At 39.5% G+C, this 22,062-nt stretch overlaps 1 protein-coding gene across 1 annotated transcript in view; it reads right to left on the reverse strand.

Moving 5' to 3' along the window:
- sspo (SCO-spondin) overlaps nt 1–22,062 on the reverse strand; it is a gene marked incomplete at both ends in the record, with an annotated part of 269,200 nt that overhangs the window by 66,616 nt on the left and 180,522 nt on the right. Inside the window, 12 exons of the mRNA XM_083632012.1 lie at nt 2,648–2,786; nt 2,947–3,063; nt 4,082–4,243; nt 8,529–8,780; nt 9,002–9,048; nt 9,815–9,954; nt 11,131–11,255; nt 12,105–12,260; nt 13,516–13,692; nt 14,496–14,666; nt 14,885–14,931; nt 21,458–21,610. Coding sequence (XP_083488138.1) covers nt 2,648–2,786; nt 2,947–3,063; nt 4,082–4,243; nt 8,529–8,780; nt 9,002–9,048; nt 9,815–9,954; nt 11,131–11,255; nt 12,105–12,260; nt 13,516–13,692; nt 14,496–14,666; nt 14,885–14,931; nt 21,458–21,610 — 1,686 coding nt within the window. The remainder of the gene's footprint in view (nt 1–2,647; nt 2,787–2,946; nt 3,064–4,081; nt 4,244–8,528; nt 8,781–9,001; nt 9,049–9,814; nt 9,955–11,130; nt 11,256–12,104; nt 12,261–13,515; nt 13,693–14,495; nt 14,667–14,884; nt 14,932–21,457; nt 21,611–22,062) is intronic.

Below are 22,062 nucleotides of genomic sequence, written 5' to 3' on the forward strand. Positions count from 1 at the left end.
CAATCGAAAAGGAGTGTCTGGCAATCAAGTGGGCATTGGACAGTCTCAGATATTACCTTCTTGGTAGGGAGTTTGACCTCCAGACAGACCACAGAGCCCTGACTTGGATCCAGACCATGAAGGACCGGAATTCCAGGGTGACCAGGTGGTACCTGGAACTGCAACCCTTCAAGTTCTGTGTGCGGCACAAAGCAGGCAAGGAGAACGTAACAGCGGACTACTTGTCAAGGCTGCCAAACATCGTCGCTGCAGGAGAGGAGGGTGGTAATGTGACGAAGATGTCGTCACTGGAAGCGGACAGCACATGGTAAAACCACTCAATCACATAAACTCATCCAGAAACACATAATTCCCCTCTGTCATTGTGGTGAGTGCACGCACCACAATAAATCACATCTTCAGTTAAAAGTTCACATACATCCTCTGCAGTAATATAACATGTTGGAAAAACCACACACAGATTAGTTCACTTAGTTGTTTATTCTATGGAATGTATTTCTTATAATCTAAAAGCATTGCCATGTGATGATGCCATGTATTAATGTTCCTCTCCTCCATACTCACAGGGGCTGAACCAGAGCAATGGGCCAAGCTGGGCTTTATAGGGCTAGAGTGATTGCATGCATCTGTGTTGATTGAGGGAGGTACCATTTTGAACTGGTGAAAGGGGATGTTAAGCCTTTTGAGTTATTGTGTTAAGTTTGTGGACTTAATGTAAAATGTTTGACTGGGATCGGTGGTTCTTATGTTTAAACATGTTTGGTTTATGTATGAATGCACAGTAAAAGTGTATATGGTGAGAATTCGGGTTAATTGATTTGCTCAGGAGTTGGTTGGGCTGGGGGAGGGGTTTAGGCTTTATAAGCCTTTGGCCACCAAGGCTCCCGAGTGTTAGTCTGAGGGAGGCTGTGTGAGAGACAGGTAACCAGACATTTGTCAACTTTGCACATTTTCAAGTTTTTGTTTATCTATTTTTATGTGGACGTCCAAGTTCTGTTTTTCACTGTTTTTTGGAATAAAAGCACCAATTGTTTTTGCAACTCTAGCCATCTTGTTTGTCATTTTTCTGAAGAGTTTTTTGAACCACAGTTTTCTTGACAATTTTATTATTGAGTATTGAGTGTATTTTATTTTGCCTATATATTATGCTTCCCCGCGCTGCAGCTTGTTCAGCACCTTGGACAGCTCCGCTGCCACAGACGGGGGAAACATTTGGAAATAATTCTAACTACTATGCTTTGCACACAGAAAAAATAAATACAACAGACAATTCTGTAATGAATAGCTGTAATGAAGAGTGGGGTTTGAAGAAGCGCTACACAAAAGTTTCTCCAGTTTCTCTCTTTCTTTCTCTCTCTCTCTCTCCCTTTCTCTCACATTAAACGATATACATGCCTATAATGTCAATTATCTGAATGAAATAATAATACATATTAATTAGGAATATTAGGAATATTAGTAGCTAATTTCGGGGGGGGGGGGATAATAAAACGTTGAGCTATATTAATACAACGTTAATATTGCTAATCAAAATGTTCCAAAACGATTTTTTTAATACATCAAATATGTGTAGTTAGACAGCTATCCCATTTGAAAAAGATCAAAGACAGATATAACTCTACTGCTGTGTGTCTGGATCCCGCACATAAATGGGGATTATTAGGATAGCCTAAACAAAATAAATCAACTGTGCATTACAACTTCACCCAAAGCCTGAGAAGGGTTGCCACTGCATGCTGTAATCTTCCAATCTTATATTCTATTGTATTCTAAACTATTTTTTTCTATATTCTATTCTCCATTCACTATCCTGTCCCCGGCGCACTGAATAGGCCTGGTTTTGAAAAGCGCTCAGCGCTAAATTAACGCCAGGAGGGAAGATATCATTAGGTCGGTATTTTAGGCCGAAACGCCCATTCTCGCCCATTCTGGGACTGCGCCACGCCTATTTTGCGTAAAGCGCATTTCGGGGCCTAAAGCCATGTTGCTATCTTCCAGAGGCAGGCGCAAGGCACGTTTTTTTGCGTTTAAGGCCAGTTTTTGCGCTGAAGGCCTGTGGGAGAATAGGGCCCATAGTATGTGACAACTATAAATTAGCTTTACTTGCTCTAAATGTTTTTAGGCTGTGTTACTGTAGGTTTGTTTATATATTTTCAATGACCACAAGCAATCAAGTACAATAGATTTGAACTTCAAGTTCAAATGACCAAAGTTTCAAAAATATTATTTTCCATCCATCAATAAGCTAAATATTTCAAATTGTCAAAATCTAAATTGCAAAATCTGAAAAGCTGCTGTCCATGTATTGTGTAATTATATATACATTATATTATTATATTGTATTATATATATTATATTATATTATATTATATTATTATATTATATTATATAAAATTTAATAAAATTTAATTATACAGTACTGTAGGTGTTAACGTGAAGCTTGTGAGATATTTTCAGTAAATATCTTCTGTTAACATCAGAAACTGATTTGGACAAATTTTTCTATAAGCTGAAACTTGTGAGCATCTGATCTATAAAATCCTACTTTTGCAATAGTTTGTAAGAACTTCACGAGGTGAAATGAGACACTTTTTGCTCTTTCAAACAAAACGGACTAAAAACATGAAATTCATGCAGCCGTTCTCACCAGGTGTTACACTCCATGGTGAGATTCTCGCCTGGGCTGAACTCCAGAGTCCCATTGCCTGTTGGGATACCACAGCGACACTCTGTCACTGGCACACAATGACCGTCCTGCAACAGCTGCCCCTCTGGACACCGACAACCTTGGATATGAAATGAAAGAGAATGACATAGAGAGAGAGAGAGGATGTGTTGGTTCATTTCAGATGTAACATTGGGAAAGAGTCCCATTCACACAAATTCCTTTTTCAGTATAAAAAGGACATGCTCTACTGAAATCAAATCTCAGAAATCAAATGCTACCTGGGTGACAGGCTCCTTGGAGACACTGCACATGCTCCCATAGGTCAGTGCAGCTGCGAGGACACTGGTTGGCACAACCCTCTTGGTAGGTCCGCCCCCTATCCTCACAGCGCTCACCTAGGATACCAGGAAAGTAATCAGTGTTGGGCAGTAGCTTGCTACAAGTAGTGAAGCTACATAGCTTAACTACATTTCTCAGTAGCTTGGTGGTAGCTTCACTACTTTTGAACCAAGTAGCTTTTTCAGTAGCTAAGCTATTTATAGACCCAAGTAGCTTGTAGCTTCCCGCAAAAGCTACAAGCTACTCGCCAGAGAAAATCCATGAGCAAAGCACGCAGTGGAGATTTCTGCTGCGGTTTGGATTAAACAGGAGAAGACATTGCATATGTCAAGTGTGCCTGTGTAGCCAATAAAGCACTTCCAGTTCCATTATGACGGACAACAAGACAGTGTTGTTGTTTCATCCTTGCTTTTTAGCATCCTTGCCTCTCTTGCAGCAAGACCCGGCACTACTCTGCCTCTGACTGGGTTGGGTTTAGGCAATGAAGACTGACGATTGGTTAAGGGTAGGGCAAAATATGTCATGTGCTGGCGAAGTCACATCAGCAACGAACTTTGAAAGATGGCAGAGCCAGAGGGAGCCACTGGCAGTGATGAAGAAGACTTTCAGGTTTTATTGTCTGTTTTTGAATATTGTGCCAATGAGAGTTTCAGTGTGTTTTATAATATAATAAACAATCAAAATGATATTTTCTTTTACCTGCCTATTTGTTTGGTTGAAAGTTGTTCTACATGAAGTTAATTCAATGTGAGAGAAAAAAGTAGCTTTGATGTAGCAAGCTGCTTTTGCCATGTTGCTCGTAGCTTAGCTTGCTACATTTCTCTGGGGATAGCTTCAATGTAGTTTAGCTATATTTAATTGAGAGTAACTGATAGCTTAGCTTACTACATTTTCCAAGTAGCTTGCCCATCACTGAAAGTAATTCACTCTGCCATTTCCATAAATGAAGGGAAGTATCCTTACAGTAAGGAATCAAAACGAAAAGGAAATGACTAGGGGTGTAGTTGGGTTCCTTTGTGTTTGGGCGGAAATGTGAAGCTCTGAGTGCATTGAGGGTGAAAAGCGGAGCTGTACCTGGACAGAGTGCGGTGTTGCAGCTCTGGCTCTGTGTCTGTTGGCTCCTGCAGCGGGGTCCTGGAGGAGAAGCCAGGGGCCGTCTGTGCCGCTGCCTGACTCCACCGCTGCAAGGCTCTGCACACACACTCCAGGCACCCCAAGCACTCCACTGACACAGATCTGGAATTGTAAAACGATAAGCATTACCATCATCAACTCTGTCCTCCTCCTCATTTCTACCAGCATACTGTAGACTCGATTCTCTGTCTCTATCACTTCACTTAAGTAGAGACTCAGAACTTTCTCCCCGCTTCTATTGCTAAAACTGGGTGGAAACAATTGGAGAGTTAAAGGAAAAAAAAGGGGCGGAAGGGGCGGTGACATATAGAAGTTGTGTGTTTGTAAAGGGAACAGAATCAAATAATGTTAACGTTGATCGGGACATCCATTTTCAATGTTTTAAAAAGCTCTCTCTGTGTTACAAAATTATTCCCTGTATAAGCAACTGTTTCTCCACAGAGGATAATGCAGGAGAGCATCATTTGCATTTCTCACCGCCATTCAAACCACTATTTTTTACAAGAAGTTCCCAGACATTTGGTAAACGGATATCTCCAATCATTTGGGAGCCGAGACGACTATCAGCATAATCCTCATCATGATGACTGTGATGATCATAATCATAGCTATTGCTGTACTGTAATTGCTGTAATCATGAACAAAATCAACAAAAACCTATTATTTATATGGGTAGACAGTCAGTTAGGATTACCTGATTACATTTTAGGCTAGAGTTTGATATAAGCGATTGTATTGAAAAAGTCAAATGTTCGATTGTCCCTACTAAGCAGTTTCCAGATATCTGAACCCACTTACAATGACAGAGATTCCATCTCACATGGTCCCATGGAGCCTCACCAACTACTGTATGATCAAGTGCATCACCTCAAATAATTCACACATATCAAAGCCAAGGTCCGCTGGGTATGGGTGGTAATTCAAAGCCACGTCCATGCATATCCAAAGGGGAGGGGCAGAGAGGACTAGATAGAGGGATGATAGAGTGAGATGCGGGTTGAATTATTCTTTGCACACACCCAACCCCAAATACAATCAACCTTATGTCTCCCATACAGACTGATGGAGATTATCCTCTTCCTTTCTTCAGCTCTCTTTTCCACTTTCACTCCTAGAGGGAGTAATCAGAAGAGGGCAGTGGGGATGCACAATAGCGATTTTTCACAGCAGATACTGATTGTGGGGTCTTAACTTAAAGTGTCTCTTGATGCCAAGTATTAATCTGAACTGGCAGCTGGGAAATAACACACAATACTGGCCCAACAACTTGCTAGTGATGCATCGTATGACTTTTTCCATTTCTAATTCCCTTTCATTGGCTGATACCAAGTCCTGACCATGTCCATTAGTTTTACCAAACAAGGTAGATGTCCATTGTCATTGAGGGGATGAGGTTATTGTATCAATTGTTCTCCATTAGAAATATCTAACATCCTTCTATTGGTAAAACATAATAATAAAATAAGTCAACTCTCCAATAATAGCACATTTTAATCTAGTATTAGTCTAATATAAAGACTGATACTGTATTAGTGCATCCAAAGGACACATAAATGCACAGTGAAAGTCTATGTGTGCATGTCTTGCATTGCTAGATTGCATTAGTTGTGGAAATACTGTCCTTTACTCAATCTTCCTTTAGGATTTGTTCAAGATTTCATGGCTGCACAACACCATTTTCTTCTTCCTGTACAGTTTGTCTTTGCCTCATTTCTGTAGCACCAGCAAATACAGTTTTGTTCTTAAACCATTATAGGGACTATATGTACACTACAGAGATGTGAAGAAACTAAAAACTGAAAAACAAAGCAAACATTTGAAATGTATTTAAAGGCCCATTCACACATAGAACTCTAACTATAAAGATAACTATAACTACCGGTATATATATGTTTTTAAATTGTTATAAGCTATAGCTATCTTTAGAGTTATAGTTCTAAGTGTGAATGGGCCTTAACAGTTGCACGCCCCCGCCACTGATATACCTGTAGTGGAGTTTTGTGAATTATACTTTACTATACTAAGCATGTCGCGCTACACGCGTTCGATTCCTAGGCTCGCCCGCCCTGGGCGGGCTCACTTGCTCCCTTGCCTGCCCTGCAGCTCACCCGATGTGCGGGCTCACATGCCCTTATGACATCACTGATGACCACTGCGCGTCACGTCCTTGCCTGCTCTATGACATCGTAATTAGGGGAATCACCTAATTAAAAAATCCAGCTCCGTCAGGTCACCCACACTGGCCAGGGGTGGAAGCCATCGTCTCCGTCTGGTTCCTCCCGATTCTACCTATTATACTCCCATCACTTATATAGCCTCACACTGATGACATCATCACTGATGACATCATCACTGAACTATAGCCTCTGCCTTAGGGCAATTAGCCTTAAGGCAATTAGGGTAATTAATCTGCCATAATTTAAAAATCCAGCTCCGTCAGGTCACCCACATGGGTGCTCTTTACACCCCTTGAAAGTTTCAGCCCGATCGCACGTAAAACGGCATAGATGTGGCCGGCCAAAATGCTTGAAACAGACAGACAGAGAAACAGAGTCCACATTGCCAATACATGTATATGTGGACCCACCGTCTATGACGAGACATCGCCTCAACCTATGAATACTATCTATCTAGTAGGCATAGGTTGAGGCGATGTCTCGTCATAGACGCTGGGTTAGCTGGTTCAGCCTGGCTGGGGGCTTGGTCAGGGTGGGGTAAATCCCCCGTTCTATCAATTCAGCAAAGTTAGAATTTAGCTGCAAGCCCAGCCCAGGCAGACACGATCGGGATTTAACCACCGCAGTAAATGCACATCTGAGCAGACGTCTTGTGTTCTTCTCTAGAACCCCCAAACCTGTAGTTTAGAGCCCCAGCACCGTCCTTTGGTGAGTCAGTCCATTGAGATATATCGGCGGTTTTACCCCACTCGCGCGCCAGCTGTATAACATTTTGTGGGCGTTCCCACACATGCCGACTGTCTCTATGGGTCGATTTCCGGTTTTACAGGTTCGGTTCGGTGTACGAGCCCAAACCGGTTTGATCACGTGCAAACCGAAAAAAACAAATTTTACACACAAAAAAATGATAATACGGTAATAATAATAATAATAATAATAATAATAATAATAATAATAATAATAATAATAATAATAATAAAAAAAATTGTGCCAATCCATTCTGATTGCACTATTTTTCGTATTAGCCTCTTCTCAAGTTGCACTAGTAGGCAAGAGTCTTATTTTGTTTATTATGTTGATGTTTGAAGAAAAGTTAAGCTGAATAGTTATGAGAAATAAAAACATTGTTTTGTTACAGTTAAATGGTTCTGCTTATTTTTATTCAGTGTTAGTGCTGGTTGGCATACCTGCTTAGAGGTGCATTATCGCCACCAACTGCAGTCGCATTAGTCATTTATGGGCTACACACACACACACACACACACACACACACACACACACACACACACACACACACACACACACACAAAAAGGGTAAAATTCGATATACCGGTTTGATAAGTTTTTTGGGGGAATATCGAACCGGTTTCAAAATTTTCAAACCGACCCATGCCTAATAGGGAGATAAATGGATATAGAGATAGTTAGATAGGTTATACTTTATACTAATTTAGATACTCCACAATGGCCAAAACCTATTTATTCTATTTTGTCTGTTTCACTTTTATTTATTCTTGTTTTGTTTTATCATCCCAAACCATATAGCAATATTTGAAAGGCTCTAATTGTACCCATAGGAACCATTCAGCAAGTGCTTAAAACCTCATTAGCATCACTATCATTATTCAGTGCCTGGCTCTCTGCCAACCTTTCTTTTGCAAACATTTTCATCTGGTTGTGTATTCCACCTGTATTCTGGGTACCAGCTTCACCTCCCTCTCCAGAACAAGCACAAAGCTTTGACTACAGCACCACTCACCCCCCCCCCCCCCCCCCAACACCACCCATATCCCCCTAGCCATTAATCCTACCCACTCCTCGAATCCCAAGTCTCGATCACCATCCCTACATGTAGCTATGGCCCTTTAACCACTAAACTCACTAAACGTCAATGAGTGACTGTCCTGACTTCTCCATCTTATGACCCCAGCAGGTCCTCTGGCCCAGCGCTGTGGTAAAAAGGCAGACTGGAGTCACTTCATTATCACTCTTTGACCCAAACTGTAATTCACTTTGTTCTATGGTGGTACCATGCTTGCGTACTGTGACTAGTTCACCAGTCTGTCTACTCTGCATATAATATTTTAAGGATGTGACAGTGGGACTGACATGTGTAATGGAACTCTGGTGGAGAAAACCACTCCCCCATTCGTTGCTTGTAGGGTGATTCAATGGCTGGGATGTTTTTCCCTCATGGAGAATATCATTACCTCTGCACATGTTAGTGTCTGGACAGAGCCTCTCCTCTACCAGTGGTCCTGGACATTGGGTCTCCTCCTCCTGTCCAGAGATGGGAAGACCAGAGTCCAGGTCCAAACAGGCACGGTAGCGCCTCTGAACTGAGACCAGGCTACTGTCGCTGGCAACCCCCTCTGGGGACATGCTTAGTAGCAGGGAGGAGGAGGAGGAAGAGGGTACGCATGGAGAACAGGGAGTCCACTCCGACCATTCGCTGAGAATCACTGATAATGGGAGGAATGGGAGAGAGAGAGAGAGGGGGGGGGGGGCAGAGTGAAAGAACGAGAGATAGCAGGATGGAATGAGGGGGAGAAGACACAGGGTGCAAAACTAATAAGATGAAGAGTTCCCAGCAGATTATTAACCAAATGCGTTTAGTCGCTGAAGATTATTCAAGCAAGTGCTCTTTTCATTACTCTTGTGTATTACTTATCTGCTTTCCTACCTTCACACTCTCTCATGTCACACTGCAAAGTCCCATCATGGCAGAGGCTAGAGGACAGAGCAGACAACAAGAGGATAATAACTACAACACCCTATTCTGTTAGACTGGCTGATTCAAGTGTAAAACAGACAGCATATACCACCATAGAGTTGACAGGTAAAGACAGAGACAACAGAGAAAGATTGAAATGTTAGTGCAGGTAGATAAAGAAAGGGACAGGTGTTAGAATAGATCAGAGGTGCCAAAATTCTTTCCTATGAAGGGCCAAAATTAATCTGGATGGATGGCTGTGGGCCAAAAATAAATGTTAATGTTATGTGAAATTACATTAAATTATATTATTTTAAAGACAATTTACATTCTAAATCTAAAATCGGTTTTCTAGATTCATAAATGGATCATCAAACTAGCTTTAAAAGTGAGCCCACTCTGAAAGATAGTAATATTGTCTGTGATTTTTCTTTTCTTTCAAAACCATGGAGGGCCAAAACAAACTGAGCGTGGGCCCGCGGGCCCCAAATTGGTCAGCCATGGGATAGATAATACATACAGTCGTCACAGAAGTTGCCTCTTTATCCTGCATTAATACAGCAGTGGGCACTGTAAATAATTATTATCATTATATCATTATATATTTCAGACAGTAAAACAAAGTCACAATTTATTCATTCACTATTGACAACTGGTTCCCAGACCATTTTTCTGTCTTCGAATGATTGAAAGGCAAACTTTTTTTTTTTTTTTTTTTTACAATTACTGTAGGCCCTCTACGATGGCTCCATTATGTAGATACTATTGCAGACAGGGTCTAACCAGGTAGTGCAGCCTATGGTGACTGTATCCCCCTGAGGGACAGTGACAGGTGTGGGTGGTTGTCCTGAAACTTGGTGCTGCAGATGGACACAACCGCACTGTTCGGGAGGAACACAGCTACCGTTCTGCTGCAACAGACCCTAGCAGGGAAAACACAGTCAAAACAAGGTCAGTGCTGGTGCAGAGCTAGTTAGTCTGCTTTTTTTCAGCATAGTTTAACATGGAGGCCAAAAAGATGCATAATCAAAAGCTAAGAGTTAATTTTGGAATCGAGACAAAAGAAAAAAACAGACAAACTTAAAGGAATAGTCCAGCCAAAAAAGAAAATTTGGTCATCATCTCTCTGATGAAGATGCACCTGGCGTCGAAATGTTGGTCTTGTCATACTGTAGTTTGTTGCCTTATATCCGTGTGCTCCAAGTATCTGAAGTCTCCCCTCTCACAACCGATGGGCATACTTTTGAAGATGTTTAAGTGTCTAGCAAGATAAATTCGCCCCTTTCGGTTAATCTGTAATGCATTTATGTTACCACAAACTATGCGCACTATGTACCCAAAGACTTCATGCATTAAACATATCGGTGAAACATTAGGGACTTAAATGTCCATCACAACATTGATTCAGTGATGAAACATTTTCATTATGAGAGAAAACGAAAACAACATTTTATGCATGCATAATCAAGACAATGTAATGCATCTGCAACAGGGTCCGATTCTCTTATTTGAAATGACCTTCCATCAGAGGGAAATGCATTTGATACAAATGAATTATGATAATAACTAACATTGGCATAATGGTGAGCCGCTTTCTTTTACATATTTCATTATCTCCCCTCCCCGCTGACTTCGGTAGGTATCACCTGTCAGAATGGATTTTTCAGGTTTTTGCAATAGATCAAATCTGAAAGCTCCCAAACTGAGCCAGCGCAAATTTGACATCACAATTGATATCACAGTGGTATATTGATGACATCCACCATGTAGCATACTGTATTTCAATGCTTTTCTGTAGACTCAGTTCTCAGTCTCTATCCATGTCGCTCAACTAGAGACTGAGAACTTTCTCACAGCTTCCTTTCATTGTTAAAACTGGGTGGAAAAGATTTGAGGTAAAAAAAAAATAATCTTTACTGTATGACATGAGAGTCGATGCCTGAGCTTCAAATGTCATGACCAGAATAGCTTTCACATTATTAGAGAGATCCATATGAATCCATACCGTCCACTTTTTCTGAGAGTGAAAGAAGGCAAGGTCTCTGGAATAAATAATGCAGACTACCGTAGTAATGATGAAGCAGTGTTGATGTGTTTACCTGTGGGCAGTAGCAGCCAGGTGTGCACTCCCTGACACCTAAACACAGATCTCTATGGCCCTGCAGGGCACACTGCTTCTCACAGGGAGCACCGCACTCTGAGTACAGGAATGGGGCTTCACAGTCTATAAACAGGAGAAAAATACCATTAAGTAGTAAAAGCTGCACGATGTAACAAAATACATACACAGTTTGACACTTTTGATTTATGACTGAATATTGACAGGGGGAGGAAGCTATTGGGGGGAGCTATTGATTCCCCTCATCTTGCAAATTATTTGTCCACTTCTGACATTGTTAAAGGGATACGCCAACTTTTTGGGAGTTATACCCATTTGCCATATCACCCATACATAACCAAGATACATGAAATATTAATCCAAAATGCAGAGAAACGCTCTTTTTTTTATGTAAACAGATAGCCGGAACTACTTTCTAAACATGGCCGCCAGGCATATAGCGGAAGCGCTGTGTACAGGCAAACAAGGAAGTAACTGTGAGTAAGTGTGGGGATTTACTACGAAACTATGAATTTTTCACACAACTGTGGATTATTATTTCATCATAGAAGCTACATAGAGCTTTTTGGCGCTGTTAGAAATGTGTGTTTTTGGTGACTTTGAACAGCTGCACGGTTTCGTCCAATACTAACTAACTGGACGACTGTTAGCTCACTGTACTGTATACTGCACGGAGAGTGACGGTAAAGGTATTGTGTATCTTGTTATGTACAGTATGGGTGATATGGCAAATGGGCGAAACTCCCAAAAAGTTGGCGTATCCCTTTAAAGGGCCTGGCAAAAATAATTAAAGTGCACCTCAAGTAGTAAAAAGATGCCGAATCCATATGTTTTACCAGACCTGTCTTACAAGCTTGTTTATATGCACCAAGACACCGACACCGACACCGACACCGACACCGACACCCACACCCACAACCATACCCACGTGCACATACTGTAGTAGCCACTCACCATCACAGTGACCGAGGCTGCAGCCTCGGCTCTGTGTTTCCACAGGAGTGCACTGTTGCCCCCTGGTGGCAGGGGAAAGAGCCACCCGGTAGCGCTGCTGCCTCTGAGACACACAGGAGCACTGGGACCAAATACTCCACTCAGACATGGGACAGCCTGCACACAAACCAGGAGACCCGGTACACTGAATGGTCATGTAGTAAACTCAACCTAGTCCAAGCAGGTTGAAAAAACACTGAATGATCATGTACCGTAGTAAACTCAACCTAGCCCAAGGAGGTTTAAAGAAACACTTTAATCACATTATCTGTGATTCAAGAAGAATCAAGGAACTAAGACTCTAGAGCTGGTCTCGGAAAACAAATCTGATTCCACACTTGGTCCTAAAGAGGGGGAACTTATGCATAGTCATAAAGGAATCCTATGAATAAGACTGGACCTTTATGTATAGCACACTTTAGGGTCAGTAAATGTAGCTTAGGGGTATTTCACTGGGATATATTTGTTGTTTGTATAGTGTTCTTTTTCCATTTTCAATTCAAAGGTGCTTTATGGCAACAAATACAAAAGTAGTACTTATTGGCAAAGCAAACAACAACAGCAAGCAACATCAAATTCACAGTTTCAGTTAGCAACCATAGTGATGCAGTCCAATAATACTAAATAATCAATCAATTAATCAAATGGACAAGTTTAACTAGGGACTTATGATCTCACTTCCTAACAATTATATCATTGTTAATGTGCCGCTTGACTAATGGTGACAGTTTAATACAATCATTGTGCTGTGTGACACTCACTATTGTGTAATTATTTGTTGCATGACCGTTAAGACTTTCCATTTGTTCTATTATTACCTGTATCCAATTCTTTGCTGCTGCAATGACCCAATTTACAGACAGGGATAATACAAATAATCTACTCCAATCTAATCGAATCTAATAATGAGGTTTCTCATACACAGACATACTGTACTTGTGGTAATCCATCATAATATCAGACATATCACAAACAGAAACCTCACAATGATCAACAGAAAGTGGTTTTATTGTACTGGGCACACGCACGCGCGCGCGCGCGCGCGCGCGCACGCACGCACGCACGCACGCACGCACGCACGCACACACACACACACACACACACACACACACACACACACACACACACACACACACACACACACACACACACACACACACACACACACACACACACACACACACACACACACACACACACACACACACACACACACACACACACACACACACACACACACACACACACACACACACACACACACACACACACACACACCTCTCTGCTGTTTGACTCTGTTTAACTCTAATCTGCCAGCTGGCCAACAGTAACATTTGGGAGACACTGGGAGTTTGACTGCATGGTACTGTACCTGGACAGGGCTGTTTGTAACAGAGCTGGGTCTCCTCTCCATTCCTCTCAGCCTGGATGTCAGCAGGACAGACTGCGTCGCCTCCCTCCTCACACACACACACCCTGCGCCGCAACACCGACCCGGCGCCACAGCTACGCGAGCATGGTGACCATGGCGACCAGGGGCAAAGGTCATCTGGAGATGGAAAGAGCAGGAGAGTGTAAGTTCAGAAGCCTTTTGTCTTTACAGTGCTGGGTAACTAAAGATCATAAGTACATGAGCTTGGCTTTGGATTGACCTTGGCCCCCCTTTATATCTACTGTAACCTGTGTCCAGGTGATCAGATGGTATTTGGATGAAGAAGAAATCCATGTGAAAATTAACCAAAGATGCCTTGAAGATTCAATCACCCAAAACAGCTGTTCAGCAACTTCATCATGGAAATAAACGTTAGCATGTGGAGATACATACCACAAGTGCACGCAAATCAAACTCAGATATTCATGGGTGGGGAACATGTGAGATTAGTTGTTTACTGTCAATTTCAAAGGGCAGAACTATTATATGTGGAAGTGATGTGGGCAGCCATCTGTGTTTTGGCTGTGGCTAGAGAAATCTAATTTCAGTGTGTACTGGAAATGCATTTTAATGTCACATGTAAAAATATAATAATTTCTGGACACAATCCAGATACGAGTTGATGGAAAGGGCGCTGTTGTCTTAAGAATGTATTTGGACAACGTAGCCAGAGAAGTGTGTCTTGGTCCCAAATGGAAAAGTGCAAATCAAGAGTTTGTCAGCTACATATCCTGTTTGGACAAAACATTGTTACCATAGGCCTGTTGTTCAATGTTTCCAAGGCACAGATATTTATACCTTCTATACTGTAGGTAATTATATTATATGCAGAGCCGAGCCAATACTATTTTGTCTGATTAAATTGCTCATTCTCAAATAAAGAAAACAACTCTAGCCTCCATTCCTGAGCCTATACAAACCCAGACATGGAGCAGTGTGACAGTCCTGGGCTTCCTTCTCCGGCCCGCTGCAATAAGAGCCGTTGTTACGCGGTGGGGGGTTGACACAAGCTCGGGTTCGAACCTGTGTTCCCCGTCCACAGGTCACCGGACAGTCAGACCACACCGACCATGGGGTCCAATCACCATCCACTGGCAACAATACATAGGATTTGGTCATTGGGTTATGACAACTTTTGTCATATCAAGGACGCCCAAATAAAAACATATCAGACAACATGTATGTAGGAGGGACACAGATCACATGGATATATTCTCTGTACTTTTTTTAAGGGAACTAAATTAATCCAAGGGTGTCTACAGAATGTATCTATGCACTTTTTTTCCATTAAATAAATGCAGCTACCCACCTTGGCAGTCAATGTCTTGGCAATAATCTCCCTCTGGTGTGCATGTACTAGGAGGCAAAACAACAGAACATTTGAACCACAAATCTGGATGAATGAATGAATGAACTTTATTTGACACAATATTAAAATACACAATGATTAGAAACCCTTAGACCACAACCATACACATGTATAAAATTGTCAAGGAATTTTCACACACAATAAAGTCAAGGAGACTTATTTCCATTGTGGTCCTCGTTACTAAAGGCAATAGCAAGGGTGGGCACAGGCACAGCACGAGCCATTCAAGACACACACAACATCAACATACACCATATAGTATATGGCATATACGGTATTTAAGTAACTTACATAAATAAATAAAACGCATTACTTAATGATTGACTGTCAGCAGCTCAGCAGCCATAAATTGACGCTGCCAAATGTGAACTCAATACCGCCCCATCTGGCGGAGTCAGGTTACAGCAGCCATCCCTTCACTGCTCTTTTATGGTTAGCAGTGACAATTTCTTTAATACAGGATGGCTATAGATTCTGCTGAGTACAAAATGTGGTTTTGCCTGATGCACACTTAAACCTACAGGGGGACAAAATCTGTTACACTAGTCGAGTAACCATGAGTATCACTGACGAGTTTAAAATATTTGAAATTTTAAGTACTAGGGAACGGAGCCAAACATTATTCTGTGGGTAACACCCAGCTTCAAATGCCTGACTCTGCTATCAACTGACAAGGGTTTTAGTTCTGTGAATTAGGAGCGGCCAACATGGGTATGCGAAGGGATCTCTTAAATTATTTTTCAAAGCCCGCCCTCTTCAATTCCCTATCTGACTGACCAGAGGAGGCGCTATAGTGCAGCGACCAGGACTCATACCTCATGGCTTCCCATCTGCAGACACGGCCAAAATGTGGCTGTCGGAACGTCTGACCAAGTCAGTAGCAAGGTACTGCTGCCACGCATTGAACCCGGGTCCCCGCGGTCGTAGGCGAGTGCTTTTACCTCTGCACTACCCAGATGCCCCCATACGGAAGAGGCATATATACACATATATGGACATACATCCGACACAAGGCCCACATATATGTCACATACATGTACATGTATGCACTTTGCATACAAACCCACCTAAGATATATGCATATATATGTGAGGATCATACATGTGATCCAAATATAAATTGACATATATGATCATATAGGCAATTAACATATATGAGTACTCCCATACATGTGATCATATATGCTCATGTAAGTAATGGACATATAGGATTATTCTAGCATATGTTTAGATATATGTACATATAAGCAATTAACATATAAGAATATTTCTACATATTTCCGCATATATGCAAATACAAGCAACACACATATATGTTATTCTCTTGCATATCAATATATGTGTGCATATGAGCATTAAACATATATGATTATTATTACGTATGTCAACATATATGCTCATATAATCAATTAACATATGCGGATGTTGGCATACATGTAATCATATATGTTTGTGTAAGCATTGAACATATAGGGTTAAACTTACATATGTCTACACATATGTGCATATCAGCAATTAACATATAAGAATTTACTTACATATGTAAGCATGTATGCTCATATAAGCAATTAACATATATGAGTATTCTCATACATGTGATCATATATGTTAATGCAAGTAATGGACATACAGGGTTATTCTTGCATATGTTTAGATATATGTACATATAAGCAATTAACATATAAGAATATTTCTACATATTTCCGCATATATGCAAATGCAAGCAACACACATATATGTTATTCTCTTGCATATCAAAATATGTGTGCATATGAGCATTAAACATATATGATTATTATTACGTATGTCAACATATATGCTCATATAATCAATTCACATATGCGGATGTTCGCATACATGTAATCATATATGTTTGTGTAAGCATTGAACATATAGGGTTAAACTTACATATGCCTACATATATGTGCATATCAGCAATTACCATATAAGAATTTACTTACATATGTAAGCATGTATGCTCATATAAGCAATTAACATATATGAGTACTCCCATACATGTGATCATATATGCTCATGTAAGTAATGGACATATAGGGTTATTCTTGCATATGTTTAGATATATGTACATATAAGCAATTAACATATAAGAATATTTCTACATATTTCCGCATATATGCAAATACAAGCAACACACATATATGTTATTCTCTTGCATATCAAAATATGTGTGCATATAAGCATTACACATATATGATTATTATTACGTATGTCAACATATATGCTCATATAATCAATTAACATATGCGGATGTTCGCATACATGTAATCATATATGTTTGTGTAAGCATTGAACATATAGGGTTAAACTTACATATGTCTACACATATGTGCATATCAGCAATTAACATATCAGAATTTACTTACATATGTAAGCATGTATGCTCATATAAGCAATTAACATATATGAGTATTCTCATACATGTGATCATATATGTGCATGCAAGTAATGGACATACAGGGTTATTATTGCATATGTTTAGATATATGTACATATAAGCAATTAACATATAAGAATATTTCTACATATTTCCGCATATATGCAAATGCAAGCAACACACATATATGTTATTCTCTTGCATATCAAAATATGTGTGCATATAAGCATTAAACATATATGATTATTATTACGTATGTCAACATATATGCTCATATAATCAATTAACATATGCGGATGTTCGCATACATGTAATCATATATGTTTGTGTAAGCATTGAACATATAGGGTTAAACTTACATATGTCTACATATATGTGCATATCAGCAATTACCATATAAGAATTTACTTACATATGTAAGCATGTATGCTCATATAAGCAATTAACATATATGAGTATTGTCATACTTGTGATCATATATGTTCATGCAAGTAATGGACATACAAGGTTATTCTATTATGTTTAGATATATGTACATATAAGCAATTAACATATACGAATGTTTCTACATATTTCTGCGTATATGCAAATACAAGCAACACACATATATGTTATTCTCTTGCATATCAAAATATGTGTGCATTTAAGCATTAAACATATATGATTATTATTACGTATGTCAACATATATGCTCATATAATCAATTAACATATGCGGATGTTCGCATACATGTAATCATATATGTTTGTGTAAGCATTGAACATATAGGGTTAAACTTACATATGTCTACATATATGTGCATATCAGCAATTAACATATAATAATTTACTTACATATGCAAGCATGTTTGCTCATATAAGCAATTAACATATGAGTATTCTCATACATGTGATCATATATGTTCATACAAGTAATGGACATACAGGGTTATTCTCGCATATGTTTAGATATATGTACATATAAGCAATTAACATATAAGAATATTTCTACATATTTCCGCATATATGCAAATACAAGCAACACACATATATGTTATTCTCTTCCATATCAAAATATGTGTTCGTATAAGCATTAAACATATATGATTACTATTATGTATGTCAACATATATGCTCATATAATCAGTTAACATATGCGGATATTCTCATACATGTAATCATATATGTTTGTGTACGCATTGAACATATAGGGTTAAACTTACATATGTCTACATATATGTGTATATCAGCAATTAACATAGAAGACTTTACTTACATATGTCTACATATATGTGTATATCAGCAATTAACATGACTTTACTGACATATGTCAGCAGGTATGCTCATATAAGCAATTCACATATATGAGTATTCTCATACATGTGATCATCTATGTTCATGTAAGTAATCCAGGGTGCAGCAGAGAGACTGGTTGGAGGGGGCGTGAACATTTCTCCAGAATTTGCATGGAAGTCCCATGATGCATTTGGGGCAGAGATTAGGGATCTAATATGGTTAATAACTCCACAGGATTTAATTTATGAAGCTTTTAAATTATATATTTGGAATCAGCTTTACGATGAGCTTCTAAATCATATATAATATATAATGTTTACACTAAAACCATAATATAGACTGTGGGGCATTTTAATGACTCCACTGTCAAAAAACCTTTATTTTTCAATCTCATGCACACTGGACAAACCTTGAAAATATCCAGTAGTGCTGGAAGTCTTGCACAAAACTAACCATTTTCATGGTGGGTTTCACTTCTGAGATGTTGTTCAATCAAAAATAATTTGGAAAATTACATCTCTTTTAATTAAGAGATATGTGTTTTGATTCCATACATGTTCATATATTGTGATATATATGCACATATATCCTGGATATATAGGTGGATATATGTCGAATAGAGATAAATACATACAGTTATACACAGGTAATAGCCATATATGTTCATATAAAATAAAACATATATGTATGTATAGTTATTATTCATATATAGTTTTATATGTATTAACCATATATGCCCGTATAGTGTCAATGCATACAAATGTACATATAATTAATTGCCATATGTGTCCATATACAATCTATACATGTATGCACATATATAATTATATAGGACAAACATATACGGACCATATGAAACGTTCCAATTCCATACATGTTCATATATTGTGATATATATGCACATATATGCACATCTATCCTGGATATATAGGTGGATATATGTCGAATACAGATAAATACATACAGTTATACACAGGTAATAGTATTATATGTTCATATAAAATAAAACATATGTATGTATAGTTATTATTCATATATAGTTATATATGTATTAACCATATATGCCCGTATACTGTCAATGCATACAAATGTACATATAATTAATTGCCATATGTGTCCATATACAATCTATACATGTATGCACATATATAATTATAAAGGACAAACATATATGGACCATATATGAAACGTTCCAATTCCATACATGTTCATATATTGTGATATATATGCACATATATGCACGCATATCCTGGATATATAGGTGGATATATGTCGAATACAGGTAAATACATACAGTTATACACAGGTAATAGTCATATATGTTCATATAAAATAAAACATATATGTATGTATAGTTATTATTCATATATAGTTTTATATGTATTAAGCATATATGTCCGTATAGTGTCAATGCATACAAATGTACATATAATTAATTACCATATGTGTTCATATACAATCTATACATGTATGCACATATATAATTATATAGGACTAACATATATGGACCATATATGAAACGTTCCAATTCCATACATGTTCATATATTGTGATACATATGCACATATATGCACATATATCCTGGATATATATGTGGATATATGTCGAATACTTATATGAACATATACTACATGTATGTTTACTACATATATGTGTATATATGCCTCTTCCGTATGGGCCCCCTGGCAGACTAGAGCTAAATTCAGTCAAACAGCAGAGAGGAGTGTGTGTGTGTGTGTGTGTGTGTGTGTGTGTGTGTGTGTGTGTGTGTGTGTGTGTGTGTGTGTGTGTGTGTGTGTGTGTGTGTGTGTGTGTGTGTGTGTGTGTAGCCTGGGTAGACCCAGCCTCCACGTGACCTCTATGTGCTATCAGTCACTTACGCTACAGGCATAGCCTGTGACGTCACGTTGAAGGCTGGGTTTACCCAGGCTAGTGTGTGTGTGTGTGTGTGTGTGTGTGTGTGTGTGTGTGTGTGTGTGTGTGAGTGTGTGTGTGTGTGTGTGTGTGTGTGTGTGTGTGTGTGTGTGTGTGTGTGTGTAGCCTGGGTAGACCCAGCCTCCACGTGACCTCTATGTGCTATCAGTCACTTATGCTACAGGCATAGCCTGTGACGTCACGTTGAAGGCTGGGTTTACCCAGGCTAGGGTGTGTGTGTGTGTGTGTGTGTGTGTGTGTGTGTGTGTGTGTGTGTGTGTGTGTGTGTGTGTGTGTGTGAGTGTGTATGTGTGTGTGTGTGTGTGTGTGTGTGTGTGTGTGTGTGTGTGTGTGTGTGTGTGTGTGTGTGTGTGTGTGTGTGTGTGTGTGTAGCCTGGGTAGACCCAGCCTCCACGTGACCTCTATGTGCTATCAGTCACTTATGCTACAGGCATAGCCTGTGACGTCACGTTGAAGGCTGGGTTTACCCAGGCTAGGGTGTGTGTGTGTGTGTGTGTGTGTGTGTGTGTGTGTGTGTGTGTGTGTGTGTGTGTGTGTGTGTGTGTGTGTGTGTGTGTGTGTGTGTGTGTGTGTGTGTGTGTGTGTGTGTGAGAGTGAGTGAGTGAGAGAGAGTGTGTGTGTGGTTATGCTTATGGTTAAGGTTAAGGTTAAGTTTATTTGATATGGACATCACAGAGCATTGGAGATGTAACATACATGTATGAACAACAACCAGATACACAGTGTTAAGTGTTTATAGTGGAACGCTAATTTTCAACACCTGTCAACAGGTGACTCCTACACCAAAATACAACCCAAAGGACATACCCAAAAAGAAACATAATCAAATATAAAACCACAAGAGTAAAGCTATACATACAAATGTATTGACAAGAAAGTCACTAAAAAACACCCCAGAGGTCCATCTCACCATTGTTTACACTCTCCCTGCAGCCAGGTGTCTCCCACGCTGAGCTCCTGGTCATCATGGAGACAGAGAGGTGGGCAGGGTCCTGGGTCACATGGTTTATGCTGGACTTCCTCAAACTGGCAGTCTGCTCCTGCAGTCTCTGGGATCAGGGACCTGGCACACAACAGCCACACATGTTCCATTCATATTTAAAGTCACATTGAGCTTTTGGCTGGAGGTTTTCACTTTTCAACAGTTGTGTCTTGATCTTATATTTAGATGTATTTATCTCAATGTGTTCTTTGGTTGTCATTCAGGGTTTTCACAACTTCTTGAACATCAAATTCAAGGACTTTTCAAAGTCTTTCCAGACCAAATTCCCTCAAATTCAAGGACCCAACCAACACTGCATAGTTTGAGACACGGATCAAGGTTAATTACTGTTACAACACTGATCATTTTTACAATGAGAACTAGCAGGGTTTAGAAGCTCACAGATAATTAAATGAGAGAGAGGCTTGAATGTGTGAACACTTCTCAACTGTGCTGTGTTACAATGATGACAGACTACATGCAGACAGAAGAACATACTAACGTTAAGTTAAAAATAATTAAGAACTTCAATT

The sequence above is a fragment of the Poromitra crassiceps genome (genome assembly GCF_964638095.1).
Source record: "Poromitra crassiceps genome assembly, chromosome: 2".
Lineage (NCBI taxonomy): Eukaryota > Metazoa > Chordata > Actinopteri > Beryciformes > Melamphaidae > Poromitra > Poromitra crassiceps.